The following is a 15,166-nucleotide window of genomic DNA, read 5'->3' as shown; positions in this document are numbered from 1 at the left end:
GTCCTTCTCCGCAGGGCTGCTCTGAATCTCTTCTCTGCCCAACCTGTAGCTGTGCCTGGGGTTGCTCCGACCCAGGTGTAGGACCTTGCACTTGGCATGGTTAAACTTCATGAGGTTGGCATCAGCCCACCTCACAAGCATGTCAAGGTCCCTCTGGATGCCATTCCTTCCCTCCAGCATATCACAGCTTGGTGTCATCAGTAAACTTGCTAAGGGTGCACTCAATCAAGTCAAAGGGATTGGTTGAGCTCCTCCTCTTGAGTTTTGCAGAGTACTCCCATTGAATTCCCTTTACTTGAGTCTCATCTGTCTGGTTTAGGAAATACTCCTGGATGTCACAGTATTTTTCAAGACAATTACAGCAGGTTTTTATAAGTTTTATATTACAATAATAATTCATACTCTGTTTGAAAGTCATGAATATACCAGTTATTAAAGCTGCTAATTTCAGTGTATTATTAGTGCTTCCTAGGAAACAGAGAGGTTATCTACAGTGACAAGACTGTGCACGCAGATTCAAGGCATCTTTGTCATGGTCTTCTGCCTTTTTTTGGAAGGGACTCATAGTATTGTGGTACTATCTTATCAATTTGCCATTAATCCTCCAAATATTCTACAGTTTATCAGCTGTCACATTTCTGTTGTTTGTAAGCATTGGAAATATTTTATCAAAATTGGTGGATTTGGAAAAAAATAATGTACAGCACTATGTAGCTATACTCGGAGGCAGCAAGATTGGTTCTTTTGTCTGGCTCTATAGGGTTAACGATACATGAATGTCTGTTTTATCAGGTACAGATCAAGGTGATACATTCCAAATGGAAATGTCACAGGTGGGCTTCAGTGCGTATTACTCACAAAAACAGGTATGTGATTTTAATTATTTAATGATAAAATGTGACGTAATTATCTAGACATGAATGTTTAGAAGTGCAACAAAATAAGACACAAAAACCACACTGACCAATTTTTTTACAAGCGATGAATGTCAAATTATCTTTTTTTTTCTTTTACTTGAATACCACAAAAATTGCTTCTAGTAGTTTGTATATCTCTAAAATAAAAAAAAATATGTTAACATGTTAAATTGAGTAAGTTTCTTTTATGTAATGATTTTCAGAGGTGTTAATCCAATGATTTCAGTGATTTCTGATTTCATGTAGCATGAAAAATTCAGTTTCCCCAAGTTAATATTTTGCAGTTGAGTAACTCGTAGAAATTGAAACCATATTTTAAAGCTGGTAAATTTCTAGGTAGCCACCAAGATATAGATAAATCTAGTCTGAAAAGAATTTGCCTAATATTTATAAAGTTAATAACAGTTTTTAAAAGATTATTTTACTTAGAATAGTAAAGCAGATATATTTTTCATGCTAATAAATTTTAAGATCATCTTGACCAAATAGGTCTTCTTTGTAAAATCCTAATGTTGTTCAAGCAGCTTTCAACTGAAAATACAGGGAGGTTGTTTCTTTCTTGTATCTCTGTATTTGCACAAGTTGAAGTTTTAATTTACCAAGCATTTGATGCTAGGAAATGGCAAAAATTAGACAGATTTGGGAGTTTCTTCAGAAAAATTTTACAATCTATTTTCATTGCAGTTTGCTATAGCGACCTCTCAGTTCAGTGAAGAATTTTAATAATGTGAATAATCTAAACTATGTTTCTTTTCCATGTATAAGTCTAAGTGTTTCTGTATGAAGTATTCTGAGTAAGAAGCCATAGTAATTTGGATTTTATCTTTAAACATTCTCTCAAGGACATCTCTTTACTTAAGGAATTAAATTTTGTATCTTTTTCCATCAGCTTTTGTGTTCTGTCATTTGCACTTTTGTTGGCAAAAAGTGGGAGTTTGCTTTTTCTTACAGTTTTGCTTTTGTGATCCTCAGGAGACATGAGTGCATAAAAGCAAGATCAACATCAAGGTGAACACATTTAGGAAATTATCAGTGTTTAAATAAACCCATTTCATCTTGAGTTGCCATGGGAGCTAAAGCAGTCACTTACCTTCTTGCAGTAGAGGGGTGATAATCCCTCTTAATAGGGCAGTGAAGTCATGCATGTAAGTTGTAACAATAAGCAGCTCCAGTAACCTGCCTCCATTAGATGGGAAATCACTGCCTTAAACACAGCAATGTAGGAAATTATGCATAATGACTTCAGCTTTGCTAAAACTTTTTCTAAAATAGGTAGCTCTGAAATGTTGACTTTTATTTTTTAAAGGATGTTCTGCTGCTGGGTGCCGTTGGGGCCTATGACTGGAGTGGAACAGTAGTACAGGAGTCTTCCGAGATAGTCACCACCTTTCCAAGCCATGTGTTTGAGAAGATCCTACAGGACAGAAATCATAGTTCTTACCTAGGTGAGGAGCTGAAATACAAATCTGGGCACATAAAACCTTCATTAAGATTCTAAATAACTTAGAAAATTCTGCTCTAGCCAGATTCCTGTTAAGAGCTGATTTCAGAATTGACTGAACTGAATTGACTTGCTGTTGTTTCATCTGTTCTTTCGCTTTTCTTGGCCTTACCCAATTCAGTTTACAGTTTCAGGAGTATTGCTGCAGATTGACAGACGTCTGATTTATAAGGCCCATATATTTTCTGACATGTGTCTTTGTGACCCAATAAAGCCAGTCAGTTTGTCTTCTCAGATCATGGAAATGTTTTCCGCAAACCTACAGTGTGCCTCCTCTGGCGATTCATCCCTGAATAATGCTGCTATATGAAGCACATATGACTAACTTATCCTTCATGTTATTTAATGAGATGCTAGTCTTGCAAACAACATGCTGTTTTCCCTGTGGCTTAGCATTACTTGCATCCAGCATAATGAATAAATCTAAATGTAACCTAATGAGTAGCTGCTCTTCTGCCTGTCTGATCTCTTCAGAATTTCTATTCCTCCCTTTTCTGGAATAATTTTTAAAAGATGAGGTAATTTCCTTTCATCACGTCTCCACAAGAAGCTTTTAGAATACTGGCCTTAATCTTGGAGCAAACAATGCTGTTGTCTTTTCTGTCTCTTCATTTTCCTTCCACCTCCTTCTATCCCCCACCAAAAACTCTCCATACCAAGTCTCTCTCACAAGTTTGGGGAAGCCCATTCTAAATTACAGAACCATAGAATGATTTGGGTTGGATCTTAAGAGATCCTCTAGTTCCAACCCCTCTGCCATGGGCAAGGACACCTTCCATTAGGGGAGCCAGCATATCACAGCTTGCTAGATTAACCCCTGTTCTGCACTGAACACTTGAAATGGCTGTATGCTGTCTTACTTAGGAGCATGTGGCCTTATCTTTCAGAATAAAATCTTGGCCTGTTATTGCTTCTTGAAGTCTCCAGTGGTGTTCTCTCCCTAGAAAGACAGTGTCTGAACACACACCTGAATTAGACTGGTATATGTAATGATGAAAACATAATCCTTCTAGACTGTGCTTCTCACATTGTCTGGTAGCTTACTAAAGACCTGCACATTCTGCCCAATTACTGGGATTTTATTATTCAGTTTAACTATAGTCTTTATAAAGGATGACTTTGTTTTCTTCCATTAAAATAAATTTGCTGTAATTAAACCACAGAAATGTAAAATATGTACTAATGCTAGATTTATAGGCTAATACATGTTTAAAATATTTGCAGGTATTAGAAGTTTCCTGAAAGCAAATAATGTTAGAATAATGGGAACAAGGATTAAAATGTTCAAAGAACTTCAATCAAACTAAGCCCTTCAGCTGACAAGTACTAATATCCTGTTCTATTCAGCCAAAGCACTGGGCTGTGGTTTGGTGAGCTGTGGGAAAATGCACTGCAAGCTTTGCAGAAGCTAGGTGTTCCTCCCGTTCCTCCCTACTTTGAAGGCTGGCCCAAATATTCATCTCATGTTTCTCCTTTTTTCTTCATTCTTTGCACTCTTTTTCCTACCTCCTTTACAAGGATGACATTTTTGTGGTCTGTGTAGGCTAAACTATTGCCCATGCTATTCTGCAAACCTGTTTCAACTTGATCTGTGTGTCATTGTTCTCTCCAGAAGACTATTGCAAATTTTGTGCATATGTGACAGCTTCACTTCTTGTCTGGAAACATCAGTCTCTTTGACTTAACATACCAGATTGACTCATCCTCTGCACCTTTATGGATAACCAACTGACAACTTGTAGTTAATGGTCTCCCACAAATGTTAAATGTTGGCTTCTTTCCCTAGGTTATTCTGTTGCTGTTCTCTCAACTCAGAGCTCCGCCTATTTTGTTGCTGGTGCTCCAAGATCCAACTACACTGGCAGAATAGTGATTTATGATGTTGACAGTGATGGTAATATCGCAATTGTGCAGTCCCAGAGAGGCGAGCAGGCAAGTGTATTTTGATCATGAATGCGGATTTTGGCAAGCATCTGTTTTTATTGACACAGCAGTAAACTGCAGTTTGTTTTGAAAACTCCTTTCTTGCAATGCCTTTAGAATCCACTTGAACTTTTTTCTGCCTCTAGACTATTTCAATGAAGTTAACTGTAATTCTTAAACAGTACTTTAGGAAGTCATCCAATTAGTGGTAAAAGATAATGTACAAAGCTACTTAATGTCTTATTTGTCAACAATTCTGATTGGGAGAGGCTCAGTGAGCTACACTTGGCCCAAGAAGTTGTGAAATAGATGACATCAAAAGAAAGATTTAGAAACTCATTTCTTTTTCTCCATCTGGAAAATAGCAGTGATTTTATATTATTTTGGTTTGTATGTTTGTAAGACAACCAGAAATCAGGTAGTTTCCTGAGCACATTTTAATATAAAAACCCCATACTTCCCATAGCTTGTTCTCTTTTTGCGTTCTTATTGCTGAGTAGTAAAGCCACAGCAGCTGCTACTGGGCAGAAACAGTGGACACATTGTAAGGATATGGTTCTTCAAACACTGAATTATGTTATATAGTAATTTCATTCCAATGGCCAGTTTCACTCATTAGTATTAGACTATTTCTGAGTGTAAATTTTCCGAGTAAGGTGTTAAAACATTATGCTTTTCAAAATCTCTTACTACTGATTTCAGATTGGCTCCTACTTTGGCAGTGTAGTGTGTTCAGTGGACGTTAACAGGGATTCTGTGACAGATGTACTGCTTGTGGGTGCACCAATGTTTATGAATGACCTGAAGAAAGAGGAAGGGAGAGTATACATGTTTTCCATCACAAAGGTAAGAATGGCACTGTAGCAAAGCTGGCATAAGTATCTTGCTTCTCCATCCATGGTAAGTGCTGATATGTTCATTTGCAGCTGGAGGGATTTACTGCTTTTTCCTGAACTACAGTTTTATCAAGGAAAAAGCAGTCCAAATTGCCACAATACTTAGTGGCAGTATCTATTCTGTTATATCAGAGCGTGAGGAGAAGGGTGATCTACACCGCAGTTACATGTTGCAGAAGACTGGCTCAAGCTGGCATTGCTTTGGACTAGCTTCTTCCAAAGCAGACTGGCCACGTGCATGCTAAAAAGCCTCTTCAGGGCCTAATTCGCTATTTACTGTATCTTTTTCAAAGCATTAGAAATGTTGTGAGTGGTAGTTTTGTAACGAGAAAGGAGCATGTGCTTTTCCCAGGCTGTGGCACAAGGGCAGGGGTAAATTGTGCCAAGACTGCCTGGTTAGAGGACTGTGGATGGAGCCCTTCCAGTGCGATCTTGCCTATTCTGCTTTAAGGAGTGGCTGCAGACTTTCCCCAGAACTGTTTGTGCATGTAATCTGGGAACAAACCAGCTGGCACAGGCCAAAACGGAGTCAATAATCAAGTTAGTAGATAAGCAAGTTAGTAGCTAAGCACTACTAGTGACCAGGGGGCTGCTGTTCTAGGTGGTTTCCTGGTCCTGATTTTAGGTGCTGTGGAAGGTACTCTACACAAACCCAAGGTTGACCATTTCTCTGAAAAACTTAGCTCAAGTTTCTTGCTAATTAATTGTTTTCCATTTGACTGTTTAACACCTAACAGTATTCCCCAAGTAGTTCTAATAAATGCTCTTTTGCCAGCTTCTGTATTGTTTGTAGACTTTCACACTGGATGGTTGCTATTACTCATGTTGTCTCCTTTGTTCAGTGTTATTTGTCTGATGCTTGACTTACTGTATTTTTTATTCAGACCTGTACTAAGTGTTTTCAGAATATCTGTACTAATAGTCCTCAAGCCTCTGGTACTTTTGAACAGTCTTTCAAGCAGTCACTGGACATTTGGATATCAAAGTAAATTAATGCCCGTCATCCATCAGAGAAAACAGAACACAATCTTTTTAACTTGATAGATCATAATCAAATGAATAGAGAAGGACCATCCTCTTCAGCAGCATCTCACAGGGCCACAGAAACTGTATACGCTAAAGCAACTTCAGGGTAGATGGAGGTGCTGGAAGTGGTGCTGATGGCAGTTGATGTTGGTCTTTGGGGAATTAGACACAAAATAGGGAAGAAAGATGAAAGGGGTTTTTTTTCCATGTTTTGAAACTGAATAAATGGGAAGACTATCTTTACAACTTTTAGTCTTTGTCAAACATAAGGTTTAAGATGATTTAAAAGTATAATGAAAAATATTTTTTTATTATTTTTAAGGAACCTGGTTTTGTGTGCAACTTGTCTGTGTTGCGCAAATAATAGTTTTCTGATCATTTTTCATAAGTAACTTGGCCTGTATTTCTATAATTTTAAGCACAGTATGATAACTGAGGTTAAAGTTGAGAATGATACTTGCCAGAGAGCTGAATTTAAGCTAGTGTAAATGTGATTATTTAACTATAAAGATCTCCAATCTTTATTTCTTCATTTGTACTGCAGAGGTCAGGAGTTTAGCATTTGGACACATGTTTTTTGCATTAGTTTAGTTAGGAAATTCCATTTCTATTTCAAAGAATTATGTCCAGTTACATAATTTCTATTCCCTCTGCATAAAAATTGTAATCCAAAACTGGAAACTGTATTTTTCAATGTATTGTGAAACATTTAGAACAGTCAGATGAGGACAGTGAGAGCATTTAAGCTTCATGCATATGGTTATATTTGCTGTTAGTGCTTTGCATAGCATGCTTTGATTTTGCTGTGTAATGCTTGCCAAGATTCTGGGACATAATGCAAACTGAATGGACAATACAATGGGGAAGGAATTCAGGGCTGAGCAGTCCAGGGGGAATGTACTGGAAAACAGAAACAAGAAACAATGCACATAGATACTACTCCTTTGTCTAATCTGGTGCAATGATAGTGATTTTGCTGTTTCTTCTTTTTCCTTTTTTAAAGGGAGTTTTGGATCAGCAAGCACTCTTGGAAGGTCCACAGGGGTCAGAAAATGCTCGCTTTGGATCAGCAATCACAACACTTGCAGATATTGATTTGGATGGCTTTAACGATATTGTAATAGGCGCACCACTGGAAAACCAAAACTCTGGAGCAATTTACATTTACAATGGATTTCAAAAGACTATACGTACCAAATATTCTCAGGTAAATAACTTTGTTGCATAATGCTATACTCAGTGCCTTTAGATCTGCTAGAAGCAAACAGAATGAATTTCTGTTAGTTGGCTATTATTTCATCTTCTTAAAGGACTAATGTTATTTTCCTGGTTTATTTCAAGTTTTGCACATCAGCCCATTCTGGTTGATGTTGTGGTGCTTATAACTGAAGCATATAGAGGAAAAGGACTTGCAAGATGCTCCATATGAGCCTATTACCACTTTTGGTGCCTGTGTATGAAATAACCTGATTTCCGATGCAGTTTTGGACATCCATTATTCAGGTTTTTAGAGCTGATTTACAGCAATGAAGATTAAATAAATGCCAGCTCTGTAAATTATAAATATGCAGTATTAAATGAAAATACTTTCAAGAGTCTTTACATATCCTATATGCTAATATAATGGCAATTTTAATGTCACTTTTCCATGCAGACTTTCTAGTTGCAGAAAGCATTTGTTAGAAGTTCTGTTAAGCTTCCTATTCCTTGAGTTGCTCAATGTAAGATTAAAAAGTTTCCAGTAAGTACTAGCTGGCATACAGCAGTCAGTTAGTTGATCTACTCCCAAGACAGAAAAATCCAGTCCATTGTCTGCTCCAACAGGGGAGGAAAAAGTGCTTAAAAGCAGTGGAGAAAACATCCACAAAAGCACTTCATTTAAGCAATACATTGTATATGCAGGGAGTATGAGTAAAAATCTGTTGCTTAGGCTACTACCTACAAACTTAAGCATGCTTGTGGCAAACTCAGTAACCAAACTTTCTTCCCCAGAAAATTTTAGGATCGGATTCGGCTTTTGGACAACGGCTCCAATTCTTCGGAAGATCAGTAGATGGCCATAGAGACTTAGATGACAATGACATTACTGACTTATCAGTTGGTGCTGATGGAAATGTGATTCTGCTATGGTTGGTAAACTTTTTTAGAAAGGAAATCCTTAATGATCCAGATGTAAGTTGAGCATTTAGTTAATTAAACAGCAAAACAAACAAACAGCTCTTTTATTCCATGTGTTCAGAGCTAACACACTGCCTCACCAGTGCTATCATAGCTTGCTGAAAACCACCATTAGACTAAACCTTTTTTAAGCATGTATCATCAAACCACTGAAAGCCAAGGCAGCATGGGGAGGCAGAGCTAGGGTATTCAGGGAAAGCCAGATGGCAGAGACAGCCAGGAGTGTCCTGGGCCCATGATCAGGAGGGTGAGGAGACATCCCTACCTGCTGCTGCTGCTGTGCAGACATAGGGTCCATAAGGAACGGGCAGCAGCAGGGAATGGGGCTTGCTTGAGGTTATTTGTGAATCCATTTTGTGGGTAAGGAACTGGCTGTATGGTCACACTCAGAGTTGTGGTCAATGGCTCAATGTCCAGCTGGAGACAAGAAATGAGTGGTGTTTCTCAGGGTCAGTGCTGGGACTGATCCTGTTCAACATCTTTGTCAGGGACATGGACCCTGGAATTGATGTGCCCTCAGCAAGTCTGTCGACAGCATTAAGCTGCGTGGTGTGGTTGACACACTGCAAGGGATGCCATCCAGAGGGACCTTGGCAGGCTCAAGATGTGGGCCAGTGCCAACCTCATGAAGTTCAGTAAGGCCAAGTGCAAGGTCCTGCACAAATACAGGCTGGGCAGACAATGGATTGAGAGCAGCCCTGAGAAGAAGGACTTGGTGTTTTTTGATGAAAAGCTGAACATGAGCCAGCAGTGTGCACTCAGAGCCCAGAAAGCCAACCATATGCTGGGCTGTATCAAAAGGAATATGTGCAGCAGGTTGAAGGAGGTGATCCTGCCTCTACTCTGCTCTCATGAGATCCCACCTGCAGCCCTGCATCCAGCTGTGGAGCCTCCAACACAAGGGGAACCTTGTGGACCAAGAACAACATGGACCTGTTGGAGTGAGTCCAGCGCAGGGCCACAAAGATGACCAGAGAAGGCTGTGGTACCTCTCCTAGTGTTCAGCCTGAAGAAGAGAAGGCTTCAGAGAGACCTTATAACAGTCTTCCAGTACATAAAGGGCCTACAAGAAATCCTGAGAGGGAACTTTTTACAAGGGCATGTGGTGCCAGGGAGAGGGTAATTTAGATTAGGTATTAGGAAGAAGTTCTTCCTGTGAGGGTGGTGGGGCACTGGCAGTGGTTGCCCAGAGAAGCTGTGGCTGCCCCATCCCTGGCAGTGTTCAAGGCCAGGTTGGATAGGGCTTGGAGCAACCTGGTCTAGTGGAAGGTGTCCCTGCCCGTGGCAGGGGGTTGAAACCAGGTGGTCTTTAAGGTCCCTTGCAACCCAAACCATTCTGTGATTCCTTGTAACAGCAGGTTGTACTTCAGTAGCCATAGTGGCTTTGATAGCCGAGCCTGAGACAGGTGCTACCACTTTCCAAACAACCTGCATGACCTTTACTGGCTGGCAGGCTGATATGGGGGAGAGGCTAACCCTGTAGGGTAAGGACAGAAAGCAGTGAAAGAGTTGGCACTTATTTCTGGCGAGAAGCCCATCTTTTCTGGCATGTGTCCTTTGCCAGAGCAATCTGAGTACTTTCAGAAAATAAAGAAGGGCTTCACAGAACCCAAATCTTCTGCCTCCCTAAGTACTGTGTGTTTTCCACTACTTGCTTGAGAAGCTAAATTAAAATACAGCTTGCTTTCCTATCTGTAACCTGTCTTTTTGCCTGAGACTCCCCATTGTAAGAAGAAAAACATCACTGAATTGCTATTTATTTCATAATGAAACAAGATTATTAAAAATGGTCAGTTTGGACCTTTGGACCACAATAAAGTGCTGCTGGTGGGCATTTCATTAAATAAAATGGTGCTCCTCTAAGTACCAGAATTTTTTTTTAAATTTGATTAATGAAGATGCTCATTTTTCTTTCACACTAGCATTTGGTCTGATTCATGCATTTCACTTTTGGTTAAAGTGTTTGGGTTTTACATGAAGGGTTCCTTTGAAACTGTTTTTCAAAGTTTTCATTAATTACATGAAAACTGTTTTTCTGAAAATTTAGATTATTAATTAAACTAAATAATTACCTTATTCACCCTCCCAAAAGAGGTGAGTAAATTCTCTAAAGGAGCAGAAGGTTGCTTGTTGGGAAAACAGGACAAGGGCTCTGTCCTCTGTTATCTTCATCGAAGGGTTAGAACATCAGGATAAACACATTGATTATCCATTAATTTGACATAATGAAGTATTTATTGTCATTACCGAAAGCTAGTTTATTAAAAAAGAATCAGTTATATGCAAAGAAAAATAATTCTACCAGTGCCATTAAAAGATGTTTACATTGGGAACCAAAAAATACTTACATTTACAGATAGTAATAGACAACAGCTTCTACATTACCCAGTGCTCTTGGAAATGACATGCAACCTTTTAAAAATATTTTTCAGGTCACGAAGCATTGCAAATGTGTCCATAATTGCATCATTTAAACCTGAGAAAATCAGTCTGCTGAACAAGAACACAGAAATAACTGTCAAAATATGTTTTCAGGCTACATTTAGACCTGCTAAGAGAAATAATCAAGTGGGTAAGAGTATTTCAATGACTCCTTTTTTCAAAAGTCCATTATTCAAATAAGGAGTGGAAATTCTAAACACATATTTGAAGGTCAAGAAAGGGAAAATCAGTATCAAATGCTAGAGAAAGTGTTTTTAAGGCCTACTTTCATCACTGGCTCCATAATCTTTGAAAACTGAGGAATTTGCAGTATAAAGTAGAGCTGTATTCTTGCTGTTCAACAAACCCCAGAACAGGTCATTAGTGAGATGATTTTTTTTCAACTTGCAGACTTTTTCTCTCATTGGTTAAAAAAAGAAAAAAAGTAAAAAATCCATAGGCTCAGTGCAGATGTCAGTGGGGAGAAGCTCTTCAGAGGACAGGAGAGCACCAAATATTTCTGAGACCAACACTGGCATCTTATGAAGCTATTTAGTTAAACGTCATGGATAACACCAGTTGGACTGCTTTAGTGCTATGTATAGTGCCTTTAGGAACTTATGATTTGATCTATAAAATAACAGTGAACTTCCACAGCATATTAGTCATAATATGAGCAGAAGAAGACAGAAATTATTACGTGATTGAGGAGAAGATGCAGATTCTTTACAGTCTCCTCAGAGTTCAGGGATATTGTTGCAAGTCGCCTTTATCTAGCATAATCCTGGCCCTGCTGCCTGGCTTCTTGCCTCAGCTGCAGACTCAGACATCTGCACTGGAGACTGGATTGATTGTCATTTAATGTGCTGTCTGTCGATGAGAAGGATTTAAACCTGGTTGACTGCTTTGGAAAGCACAAGAGCTTTTATTTATTTATTTATTTGTTTATTTTCCAGTTTGAGACTGTTTTGTGTGCAGCAAGCTACGAAAAAAAGTAAAATATTTAGTGTGGTCTGGAAAGCCTGGTCACTCTGTAGCATTAAGCATAGTAATGAGATCGTGGGCAGTCATACTCAGCAAAGAATGTACTGTTATTCTTCTTGTAGCTATAAAGTACAATGCAACACTGGATGCAGATCTCCAGTCCTCTAGAGTGTCTTCTAGAGGATTGTTCAAAGAAAATAATGAAAGGTACATGCAGAGAGACCTTGTGGTACGTCATGAGACTTGTATTCATGACATCTTCAATGTACAGGTAAGTGCAATTGTGACAAAAATGATCAGAGGAGGAGGAGGATGAATTTTTTGTCTGTAAGATGAGTTTCATGCATGTTGTGCTCAATTATTTACATTTCTGAAATCCCCCACAACTGAAAAATACTTAATAAGATTTTTATTTCAAAGAAATTAATAGCTGTCAAAGTCAGCACAGCTTCTTAGGATAGAAGAGGCAGTTCTTAATTATGTAGTTCAGCTCTGACAAAACACAGAGCCCTTCGTCCATAGTTTCAATAGATTTTACTTTCCCTCTGTGGAGTGAATTCTTCTGTCAGAACTAAGACATACATGCAAATGTTTTCTCTCAAACTAACAACTTTTCAGGCAGACTTCTGGTGAATGCTAGCTTCAGGCATATATCTAGGGAAAAAATACAAATAAGCAAGTCTCCATCTTTCTCTAGAACCAAAGACTGAACACAGCCCTGAAAGTTGCTTTAAGTCGTCTGCATAATGCTAGGTCCAGTAGAGGACTTCAATTCCTGCTTTTCTTTGCAATGCAAATATCTTCAACTTGATCACATTTAGTGCTGTTGTGGAGCCATAGGGCTAGGCAAGTATTCATTCAGTACTAAGAAACAGAGGAGACGAGGTATATTGTGTTTTGGTGTTGCTCAGGCCCAGCTGCTCTCTGTGGTAAAGCAGAATGGAATAGGAATTTGACTTCTGCAGCCAGGTGAGAATGGTATTCAGCTGGTGGTGGCTTTTGGGGACCAGCTTCTGCAGCAGAGAATCTGCTTGTTCCTTAGTTCTAAAAGTGACTGTGCTGAATACAGCCTCCAGGGGTGATGCTAGAAAAATGAATTCTATCATGGAAGTGGCACTAAAAGCAGGTTAGCAAGATGAGCCCACACTTGGCAATCTCAGAAAATTATTTCAGTCAAGAAATGTAGCTTTATATTGTTGCTTTTTGTTTAGAGCAAACATTTTACTGTGCATTCTCAATTTACAGTAAAATTACCAATTTTACTCTCTTTGCTGTTCTGACAGCTATCATTTGAACCATGTGTTTTACAGGAACCTTCTGATGCAGTGAATTCACTTAGTTTGCGCATTGACATTGGCCTTGCAAATCCTGTGTCCAGCCCTGTGCTTGATATATATTCTCCTGCATCTGTGGCCTACAGTGTAAGTATGCAATGTTACTATCAAAAAATGCATGGCTGTACACATGTCAATAATGTGTGGGCCCCACAAACACCCAAGAGGTACATGTAAGTGAAAACTGGTGTTCTAGTTAAGTCAGTGGTCTGACAACAGGCACTGGAGGGTGTTCCCTGGTTCATTTTGTACCTTTGTCTATATTGCTTGAGCTTGCTCACACTCACATCAGCCACCATGGCTGATCAGCCACAAGCATATTGGTTTAGCCATGTCACTCTTGATGTGCACTTCCAGGTGATGGCAAAGATGAACTATTTTAGGTTAGCTTATCCTACAGTAAAGGAATACATAAAAGAGGGCTGAAACCCCTTTGATTACATCCCATTTGTCATGGGTTAACTGTTTTCATGGATTGGTTGAGATGTAATAACATGTTTGTGTTAACTTGTTCCTGTGTCAGTATTTAATGCCCTTCAGAGGGATTTTCTTATCTGCAAACCAAGAATGTGCTTCACCTCAAAAGTGTTTGCACTCTACTATCAGCACGTAATTTTGAGAGTTGAGCCCTGTCACTCAGGAAATGTTTTGTTTTTCATAGATTCCTTTTATTAAAGACTGTGGTGAAGATGAACTTTGTATCTGTGATCTTGTTCTGAATGTTCAGCGGAAGGCAGACGATGGGTAAGAGCTGAATCAGTGGAATTGTGTCAGGTGTTAAGTTTCCATCAGCTGGTTTTACTGTAGGCTCTCGATGAATTTCTAGATGAGAATGTCTTTCTAGTTCAACATCTACTTAGAAATGGCAGGGATAATAAAGCATTTCTGCCAGAATATCTGATCAAGGGAAAAGAGCTATGGTAGGAACACAGATATAGGAGCAGGATTCTTGTCAGCTTAGATAAGTCCAAATTTTGCTGCCTTAGGTATGAGGACACAGTGAGCATCCAGAAGATTCATGGCTGGCTGGCTGCTGCTGGAACAGGGAGCACACTGGGAGAGCAGCAGTGATTTCTGCAGGCATCTTGGTCCCTTCTGTGGGGAGCAGAGGGGATCCTGCAGCAGGATGTGCCACTGGGGAGCCGAGGTCAGCCATTCAGTGAGCACATTTTCCAAGTCCATATGCAGATACATGTGTACATGTGCAGCATGCAGAAAGACAGGGCCAGCTTTTCATGGAGCTGCCATCCTAGTCTGACACCCGCTCTCTAGCCACTTTCCCATGAGAGCAGAGCCCTTGAAAATTCGGCAAAGTGATTTTGACCATACATAGTCAAGGTCCTGCACTTTGAGAAGACATGAATTCCATTTGGTTTTAAGAAACACCATCACAGAGTCTCTTATGTCAGCGGGTTTAGAAAGCAGAGTGTTTAAGTGCATAGAATGGAGGAAATGTCCTGTTGTGCTTGTTATTTGTTGTTGGCTACAGGCAACACATTTTTCATGATCCACAGCTGTTCTAGTATCTCTGTTTACAACAATGGACTTTATTTTCCAACAGCAAACAGCAGTTTGTTGTCAGCAGCAAAAACAGAAGGCTAACGTTCAGTGTAAAATTGAGAAATAAAAAGGAAAATGCATATAACACCAGAATCCAGGCTACATTTTCAGACAACTTGTTTTTTGCTTCATCGTCTTTACCGGTACGTGACACCCACTGTTTCTGCTATTTACCCTAATTTTTGAGGTTCTCAGAGAATTATTTATTTTTTATTTCTAGTAGTGCCTATCCCAGAAAAGAATGCATGTGCAAACCTCTCTCCCAGTTTATTTTCTTGGATACAGAATTACTCTTTTCAGCATATCAGTTTATTTAGGTCAAGGAGAGACACTGCCAACTCAGCATGAAAGTTGGCAACTTGTTGAGTTTGACCTCACCTTAGTATTTCAGTCATCTTTTCCTCACTTGCAGGCCTTGGCACCCGC

The 15,166-nt window shown here is 39.3% G+C and overlaps 1 protein-coding gene across 3 annotated transcripts in view; it reads left to right on the top strand.

Moving 5' to 3' along the window:
- Positions 1 to 15,166, top strand: part of ITGA2 (integrin subunit alpha 2) — a 68,611-nt gene that overhangs the window by 38,402 nt on the left and 15,043 nt on the right. For all 3 annotated transcript variants that reach the window (XM_061364993.1, XM_061364992.1, XM_061364994.1), the window contains 11 exons: positions 793 to 866; positions 2,224 to 2,362; positions 4,205 to 4,350; positions 5,044 to 5,187; positions 7,267 to 7,470; positions 8,256 to 8,392; positions 10,874 to 11,013; positions 11,969 to 12,117; positions 13,157 to 13,267; positions 13,842 to 13,924; positions 14,742 to 14,883. In XM_061364993.1, the coding sequence (XP_061220977.1) occupies positions 793 to 866; positions 2,224 to 2,362; positions 4,205 to 4,350; positions 5,044 to 5,187; positions 7,267 to 7,470; positions 8,256 to 8,392; positions 10,874 to 11,013; positions 11,969 to 12,117; positions 13,157 to 13,267; positions 13,842 to 13,924; positions 14,742 to 14,883 (1,469 nt within the window). The remainder of the gene's footprint in view (positions 1 to 792; positions 867 to 2,223; positions 2,363 to 4,204; positions 4,351 to 5,043; positions 5,188 to 7,266; positions 7,471 to 8,255; positions 8,393 to 10,873; positions 11,014 to 11,968; positions 12,118 to 13,156; positions 13,268 to 13,841; positions 13,925 to 14,741; positions 14,884 to 15,166) is intronic.

Source organism: Neopsephotus bourkii, unplaced genomic scaffold (genome assembly GCF_033783945.1).
Source record: "Neopsephotus bourkii isolate Nb327-2 ecotype Australia unplaced genomic scaffold, CSIRO-AGI_Nbou_v1 NB_1263, whole genome shotgun sequence".
Classification (NCBI taxonomy): Eukaryota; Metazoa; Chordata; class Aves; order Psittaciformes; family Psittacidae; genus Neopsephotus; species Neopsephotus bourkii.
This window is presented reverse-complemented; position numbering and strand designations above follow the sequence as displayed.